This window comes from Dipodomys merriami, unplaced genomic scaffold (genome assembly GCF_024711535.1).
Source record: "Dipodomys merriami isolate MVZ:Mamm:240054 unplaced genomic scaffold, mDipMer1.0.p SCAF_14, whole genome shotgun sequence".
Lineage (NCBI taxonomy): Eukaryota > Metazoa > Chordata > Mammalia > Rodentia > Heteromyidae > Dipodomys > Dipodomys merriami.
Window position 1 is genome coordinate 41,104,530 of NW_027202715.1, and position 8,129 is coordinate 41,112,658.

Here is an 8,129-nt window from a genome sequence, read left to right on the forward strand (position 1 = left end):
GGAGAAAACAGCTGGAGCAAAGGCAACGAGACAGAAACTGACTCGTCGTTCACACATGGATAAAAACACTTCTCTCCTTGGGAATCCAGCTATTCGCGTTTATCATCAGCCACGGAGGAGGTTTTCCTGCCCACTCACAGCAGGTGGGGAGAAAAAAATAATACTCTAACACTCTTGTGACATCCATCCCGAGCACTGATTTCATGGACAGTGGAGCCTTCCAGAACTGGGTCAGATCGAGCAAGAAATCCGTAAGTTCGTACACCCGGGGTCGGCGCCAGCCTCTTCCGCAGTGACTTGGACTTCGGGATCCTACCCTCAGTCCTTGTCTATTTCTGGTAGCACCCGCAACATCGTACAGGGTGGACACGTGGGGCGTGGCCCACAGGAGCCAGAACCAATGAGGAGCGAGGCCAGGGTGCCTGCCCCGCCCCCAGACATGACGCAAGGCCCTGGGACAGAGGCTTCGCAGCCCCGGCCCCAGTCCTTGCAGTGGCTGTAACAAAACCCAGACCCCCAGGTCCGGGCCAATGGAGGCGATTTAGACTGGAGCGAGATCGCGTCTGTCAAAAGCCGGACTCTGCAGCACGGCGGCGGCGGAGTCCGGAAGGGAAGCTGGAGCCATCGGCTGCCTCCCCGCCCCCGCCGGGATTTATTAAGTATTTGGACTGGACAATCAAGTGGCCCTGATGATGTTACCAAGCCCGGTCACCTCCACCCCTTTCTCAGTCAAAGACATTTTGAATCTGGAGCAACAGCAGCACTTCCACGGCGCTCATTTGCAGACGGACCTGGAACACCACTTCCACTCGGCGCCTTGTATGTTGGCCGCCGCGGAGGGGACACAGTTTTCCGACGGAGGGGAGGAGGACGAGGAGGAGGAGAGCGAGAAACTGTCTTATTTGAACTCACTAGCCGCAGCCGACGGCCACGGGGATTCGGGTCTCTGTCCCCAGAGCTATGTCCACACGGTCCTGCGAGACACATGCAGCGGGCCTAAGGAACACGAAGAGGAGGTCGTGAGGGACCGGAGCCAAAGTGAGTAGAGGGGGAACGGAAACGCACCCGCACACCTGGAGCAATGGCTCAACGCCCGCAAACACAAACCTTGCCAGAAAGGCTACCCGCCCCTTTAACCTTTGACTAGGGACATGCCTCCGCCCCCAGCCAACGACAGCTCCGACACACAGCTCCCAAGCGCAGGTACCTGCCAGGGAGTTGGGGTGGAGGAAGGCGGACGAGGTGACCCTGACAAGTACTCACCCCCCAAAAAAAGCAGGGAGGATGATACAGGCCCCCCACACACACACTCCGAGGCAGGAGAAAGTGGTTATCACTGCCCTGTAGTGAAGAACCGGATGGAACTCAGCCACAGAACTCAGCCCAACATCTCTCAGTGTTTTGGCTCTACCCCCCTCCAAACAAAGTGCTCCCCTTCCAGAAAAATAGGGAGCAGGAGCCTGGCCAGCTTTCCGATTTCTTTTTTAACATGAGATGAGTTATCTGAAACCAGAACAGACACCTCCTCTTCTCCGAAAAGGCAGTGTGAACAGCTTGTGCTGTCTCTTGCCCTGCGGTGGCTCGGGAACTTCGGTAGAGACCAGCTGAGTGGACCCCTTAGTTCTCTGAGTGGACCCCTTAGTTCTCTGAGTGGGGTTCAGCGATGTCTGCCCCCACCCCACCCTGCAGAGGGAAGAGGATGATCCAAGATCCAAAAGGGCGTGGGAACACCATCGGTTCTTGGTGACCTTAGCTTTCACACTTCTAAGCACTGGCCTGTTTAAAATCATTCCTAGACGTTTTTGCTTTGTGCTTCAGGCTGTAGGCCAAATAGAGAAGGCTCTGAACTTAACACAGATCCCAGCGGACTGGAGGTAAACTCGGTAGGGAGATCAGATAACCGATTAAAGTCCCTGAAGTAGTGTTTCTAAGGGGACCAAATCAAGAAATCACCTTCCCCAAGAGGAGGTTTAACGGGGCCGAGGCCAAGGCCTATCCCCTGGCATGCTCCTCAGGCCTAAAATCCACACGAGGCTGTCTAAAACCAAACTCATTCTCTCTCTCTCATTCTCTCTCTCTCTCTCTCTCTCTCTCTCTCTCTCTCTCTCTCTCTCTCTCTCTCTCTGTCTCTCTCTCTCTCTCTCTCTCTCTCTCTCTCTCTCTCTCTCTCTCTCTCTCTCTCTCTCTCTCTCTCTCTCTGTAACGCAGACATCACACACTTATTTACAAGCAGTCTTTAATAAGCAAAAACCAAAACAGTTGGCAGGCTCGGAACCCGATGCATTCAGACATTTCCCAACAGAAAAATTTCAAGCAACCTATGTATATCACCTTCTCTTCCCCTCTCCCTTCCCTGCCCCATGCCAACACCTTCAGTTATCCGTGTAGAGTGAAAGGCAAACGAGTTGCAAATACTGTAGTTGTTATGGAGTCGCAAGCTTTCATCCTGAAAATAGTCATTAGGCCGTCGAGCCACAGGTTTAATACAGGGTAATCTCTTCTCTCTAAGATGCTCATAGTTTAATAAATGCATACTAACTACTCCCCCCCCCCCAGTGCCTCCGCCCCACTGGGGCCGTTCTTTGAGTATAGGGCTGTCTATGGCAGGATCTTAAGGGACCAGGAATCATGAAGTTTGCAAAAAGTTCAGACATTTCCTACCGCACGAAAATCAAGGGCAGGTGTGTATGTGGGGAGCATGGTAAGGCTGAGAACAGCTAATGACCCCCTGGTTGTTTTGCTTCTCCTGCAGAAAGCTGCCAGCTGAAGAAGAATCTAGAAGCGGCAGGAGACGGGAAGGCGACGACGGAGGAGAGCGAGAGACCCAAGCCGCGCAGCCGCCGGAAGCCGCGGGTCCTCTTCTCGCAAGCTCAGGTCTTCGAGTTGGAACGCAGGTTCAAGCAGCAGCGGTACCTGTCGGCGCCCGAGCGGGAGCACCTCGCCAGCAGCTTGAAGCTCACGTCCACGCAGGTGAAAATCTGGTTCCAGAATCGCAGGTACAAGTGCAAGAGACAACGGCAGGACAAGTCTCTGGAGCTGGGCGCGCACGCCCCGCCGCCGCCGCCGCGCCGCGTGGCCGTCCCGGTGCTGGTGCGGGACGGCAAACCGTGCGTCACGCCCAGCGCGCAGGCCTACGGCGCGCCCTACAGTGTGGGTGCGGGCGCCTATTCGTACAACAGCTTCCCCGCCTACGGCTACGGGAACTCGGCCGCAGCGGCCGCCGCCGCCGCCGCTGCTGCCGCCGCCGCCGCGGCCTATAGCGGCAGTTACGGCTGTGCGTACCCGACCGGCGGCGGCGGCGGTGGTGGCGGCGGCGGCGGTGGCGGCGGGGGAGCCTCCGCCACGCCGGCCACCGCCATGCAACCCGCCTGCAGCGCGACCGGCGGCGGTCCCTTTGTGAACGTGAGCAACCTGGGAGGCTTCGGCGGCGGCGGCGGCGGCGGTGCCCAGCCCCTGCACCAGGCTGCGGCAGCCGGGGCCGCGTGTGCGCAGGGCACCTTGCAGGGCATTCGGGCCTGGTAGAGACTTCGCTGGTTACGCGGCGGGCACCTCCCCCATCGCTGCTTGGCGCCGTGGGGAATGAAGTGTGAAAAAGGCCAGATCCAAGAGCCAGGTCCCCCTCGGTTAAAAGCAACAACAACAAAACGACAAGTAAATAAAATGCGCATGTCTTGCTCTCCAGAGCTCCGTCTGTCCGGATCGCAGCTCATTTGAGGCCTGGGGAAAAAGACTCAGCATTGGGGAGAGGAGGATGCTCGAGTCCGACCGCCAAGACTGTCTGAGACAGAAATCTAGGCTAAATGTCAGGCCGGACGATGCCCTCCCCCCCCCAGCCCCCCGGTGCTGGCCCCTCCGGGGAGTGCGGGAGTCTGGGACTCCTACCGCCGCTGGTTCTCTTAGAGCGGCAAGGGCTTCTCTCTCTCCGCGAAAAGTTGGCGGGGAACTAGGACCAAAAAAGGATAAAAAGAATGAAAAGGAAAAGAAGGAAAGGAAGAAAGAAATTAAAGCAAAAGAATGGGGGACGTGGTTTGAGAATTCCCGGGTTCTCTCGGTCCTGTCCCGCCTTTGCTGGCCCGAAGCGCCATCACACAGTTGATTTTCGTTTTCCCACCGCTCCCCCTGCGCAGCGGAGACGCGGCCCAGATCTCTCTGGATTGTCCGCAACAGACTCAGGACTCTTCCAGGAAAAACAGCCCCGGGAGATCGAAAGTTGAGGGGAAGATTGGGGGGAGGGGGGCTGAGCAAATCCAGGACCTGGTGGACCACCGGAGGTGTTCCCAGGTCGCCTTTCTGTTTCCTATTCTGTATTCAGCACATATTATCTCTCTCTATAACTATATTCACACGCCGTGTACACACCCGCTGCCATACACTACAGGAATCAATAAACAAGGTGCAATATTTCCAAACTGTTGGCAGGCTGCAGACTTTGTTCAGTCTCAGTGAGTGGAGGAGCTCCCTTAAAATTGGATCGGGAAGAGGAGGAAAGAGGAGCCTTAATTTAAAAAAAAAAAAAATCTTCCCTGGAGGGGTGGGCGGCGGAGAATCACAGCCAGGTCCCCTCCTAAGCCAGACCCCAGACTACAGGTCTGATCTCTTCCCAGCTTTGTTCATTAACTTCTCTTTACTGTAGTGGGAAAGACACGCTGGAGATTCAGAAGGTCCCAGACTTTGTAATCCCCTCCCCATCCCGAATTTTACTCGGATTGCTTGGAGTAGCTGTCTGGACCTGTCTAGGTCAAGGGTTAGACTCTGCCCGACCTCCAGGGATGCCAAGGAAGGAGAAAACTTTGCCTTCAACTCAGCCTAGCCGCAGGCTACGCGAAGGCCGCTCCTTCCCCGGCCTCCACCCGGGCTCCCAGCGCGCCCGGGGGGCGCTGCGCTGCGCCCCGTCGCGGTCTAGCTCTCCCCCTCGGCCGCCCTCCCTTCTCCCCCGGCGGCCGCGGCTTAATGCAGCTCCTTGTCACTAGCGGAGAATGCCTGTGCGAGGCCTGGGCTGCCACACGGCCGATTGTGAGCGTGCCAAGGCGGGTGAATGGGGAGGCCTCAGAGCGCTGGGCCATTGTGGGGCCGGGCCTCGCTGAAAGGCGGCTCCGGGCCGGGAAGGTGCGGAAAGAATGGCTTTTTATTGGAGTCCCGAACAAAAGGTGTGGTAGGAAGGCGAGGTCCCCTGCGCGAACAAAAACCCCAGCGCGTCGGATTGACGTCTCTCCCGAGCTCCCCATTGCTTCTCCGAGCGGGGGCTTTGTGCAGTAGCCTGCTCAACAGAGGGACGGAGAAATGCGCGGGGGTTTTGTTCCCCATTTTTTTGTGCGCTGGGGGGAAGGGGCGGCCCGGGGGCCGGGGGCTGGGCGGGCAGCAGGGAGGGGCGCACTGATTAGGCCGGGCTGGCCGGGGCGCACAGGCGTTCGGCGGGAGTCGGAGGCCTGAATGCAGGGTCATTATTGCTACAAGTTTAGCAATTTCGCCCTTGCAAGAGGGGGGTGGGGGCTGGTGGGCTGCCTCGGGGCCGCCCCACTGGGGAGCTGGAGAGACGGGAGGAGTTGGAAGAAAAAGGAGGAGGGAAAGGAGGGAGGGAGAAAAGGAGGGAGGGAGGTTGGGCGGCCCTCGGAAACCCTCTGACCGCCCAGGAAGCGCTTGGCCGTGTCTAAAAGGGCCTAGTGGGGGGCTGGAGAAGGGGTGCTGGGACAGGGAGGTCCCCCCTCCTCTCTTCTCTCTGGCTTTAGAAGCCCCTGGAGCTGGGCCTGAGTTAGGGTATCAGACTGGGGCTTCCTCAACTAACTGATCGGCTTCAATTTTCCCTTCTCTCACACCTCCCACCAACCTATAAGTTCTTTATAGAAGTTGATTAGACTGGTTCTCATACTTACCAGCTGTGGCACTCATTCCTTCATTCACCCACCCATCAACTTATCTTTTGGATGCTGGAAAGTAGTGTGTGTGTGTGTGTGTGTGTGTGTGTGTGTGTGTGTGTGTGTGTGTGTGTGTGTGTGTGTGTGTGTGTGTGTGTGTGTTTGTAAAACCTAAGTATTTTCAGGTGTATGGGGTGTGAGTTTGTGTGACAACAACCAAATAAATGTGGGGGGAAAATAGTAGATGAATTCAAAAGAGGAGATGGAACCCAATGTTGGGAGTTGGGGTACCCTAAGGGGAAAGAGTAGAGGCCACAGCAGTGATGCCTTGGCCTTCTGCCTGTGCTATGGTCTCCTCTGGTCTGGGATGCCCTTCTTCATCTTTCTTTGGAGCTCCTGCGCCTCCTTCAAGGCCAAGTGTCTTTCTGAAACCCCTTAAACGGAGTTAATCACCCCCTTATTTGTGCCACCAGAGTCTTAGGTACTTTCCAATGTCATCACACGGTATGGTGCAAAGATTTATTTGTGTCTCTCCCCTCCACAAAAGGTCTTGGAGAGCCAGTCTGGCATCTTTTGTCTTTGGGAATTAGATCTTCTGGGGTTACCAGCTCTGCAGCGCATGCCTGCCTGCCAGGTTCTTTCACAGCTCCTTCCCTGGAGCTCCCAGCAGATGGCCCTGGTAGTGTCAAGCTGTAGCTTTGAGGGAGATGTAAAAGGGGGATTCTTGGCTCAGCAACCCATCTAACCCCAGAGTCAGGGCCTTAGAGCTCAAAATCTAAGCAAGGAGGCTGAGTGAGAACTTAGTGAAGACTGATACTGAAATACAAAGTTTGGGAATTAGACAGGACTGGGAGATAAGGAAAAAGGGGTCTAGAAGGCATTTCCTCTACATTTGTGAGTGGCTGAGAATGGCAGGTGAGCTTAATTCCAAGGTTGGATTTCTCTGAGAGCAGTCACTCTCTCTCCCCTGAGGGTTTCCTAAATAAGAAGCTACTTCTCCAGTCCAGTCCTGCATCCTGCTGGGCCATGGCCTCTCTGTGCTCCCAGCCCCAGACCCTCACTGTCCCTGCCCAGCTTCCTCCTGGCCCTTCATTCTGCATCCTCTCCAGTTCTGGAATGTAACTCTCATAGAGGAAATACAGCTGGTCCTATGGAAGGGCTTCCTCCTGGTTTGCGTGTCTTAAGACACTTAAAGCTAGGCTGGACCAGCCTCCCTGCTCCTTACCCTACCCTGGGGCCTGCACACTCAAATATAAATAGCCCTCGTCACTTCGTGAGGGATTTCCGTCCTTTCTGGTCATTACTGGGGTTCTGATGCCAGGGACATCAGGTGAAAATGTCTGATCAACCCAGCTCCCCCTTCCCTGAGCTCTCGCTCTCTCTCTCTCTTCCTCCTGGGCTCAAACTGTGGAAAACCACAAGAAGCAATAATAAAATTCAGACAAGTCTAACAGCCTCTGAAACTAATCCAAGGCCAAGTCCAAGTTGTCCCTGGGACTCTGCTTTCTGAGCCTCAAGGCAGAAAGAAGGGTGGCATCTGTGATTTCAGAAATCACCTCTGGCTAGACCCTCCTTGTGTCTCTGAATCTGTAGATAACCATTGTTGCTTTCCAGTGACTGTGTCCCAGGGACCTCAGGAGGCGGGTGGGCACTTCCGGTGGGAGAGGCCCAATTGGGTCCAGCAGATCGCATTGGGGTGCTTCCTCTCTCCCCACAGAGCCTGATCTTGGGAATTAGAAAGATGGTTTTGGATGCATCTAATCACAGTGTCGCTGCCACCAGCAGTATGGACCTTGAGTAAGTAAGGAACGCCCTGAATCCCAGTTTCAGTGTGCTTACAGCGTATTTCTCTTAGCATTTTTTCTGTTGGTGGTGGTTTGAACTCAAGGCCTTGCGCGTGTGAAGCAAGCACTCTACCGCCTCCCCAGCCCTCTCTTAGATTAACAACAACTGAAACAAAGCATACAAACCTTGTATGTAATTCACTTGGCTTTGAAAAACCACATGAGACGTCTATGCACAAGTAGCTTAGCGCAGGTTTGGTACTGGTGGGGCACCCATCAGACCTTGTGCTAGGTAGGGTGAATGCTGAGAATCAGGTCCCGAGAATTCGGAGCCCCCAAACCGCGGGCGCGCATTCCAGGCCCGTTGCTGGTGAGCCCCGGGACGGGACGGAGGCAGCCCAGTTTGCTCCTGAGGAATTCGACCCCAGGTGGAGCCGCTTACGAGTTCCCCTCCAGCCCAAGAGAAAAGGATTGGGAAGGGAAACGGCTTCTG

At 55.7% G+C, this 8,129-nt stretch overlaps 1 protein-coding gene across 1 annotated transcript; it reads left to right on the forward strand.

Moving 5' to 3' along the window:
• Window positions 1–507: 507 nt before the first annotated feature.
• Window positions 508–4,401, forward strand: LOC138826206 (homeobox protein Nkx-2.3-like). The gene is made up of 2 exons (XM_070021380.1): window positions 508–1,038; window positions 2,753–4,401. Exons 1-2 carry the CDS (start codon window positions 690–692, stop codon window positions 3,520–3,522), a joined length of 1,119 nt encoding a protein of 372 aa, XP_069877481.1. The 5' UTR covers window positions 508–689; the 3' UTR covers window positions 3,523–4,401.
• The last annotated feature ends 3,728 nt before the right edge of the window (window positions 4,402–8,129 follow it).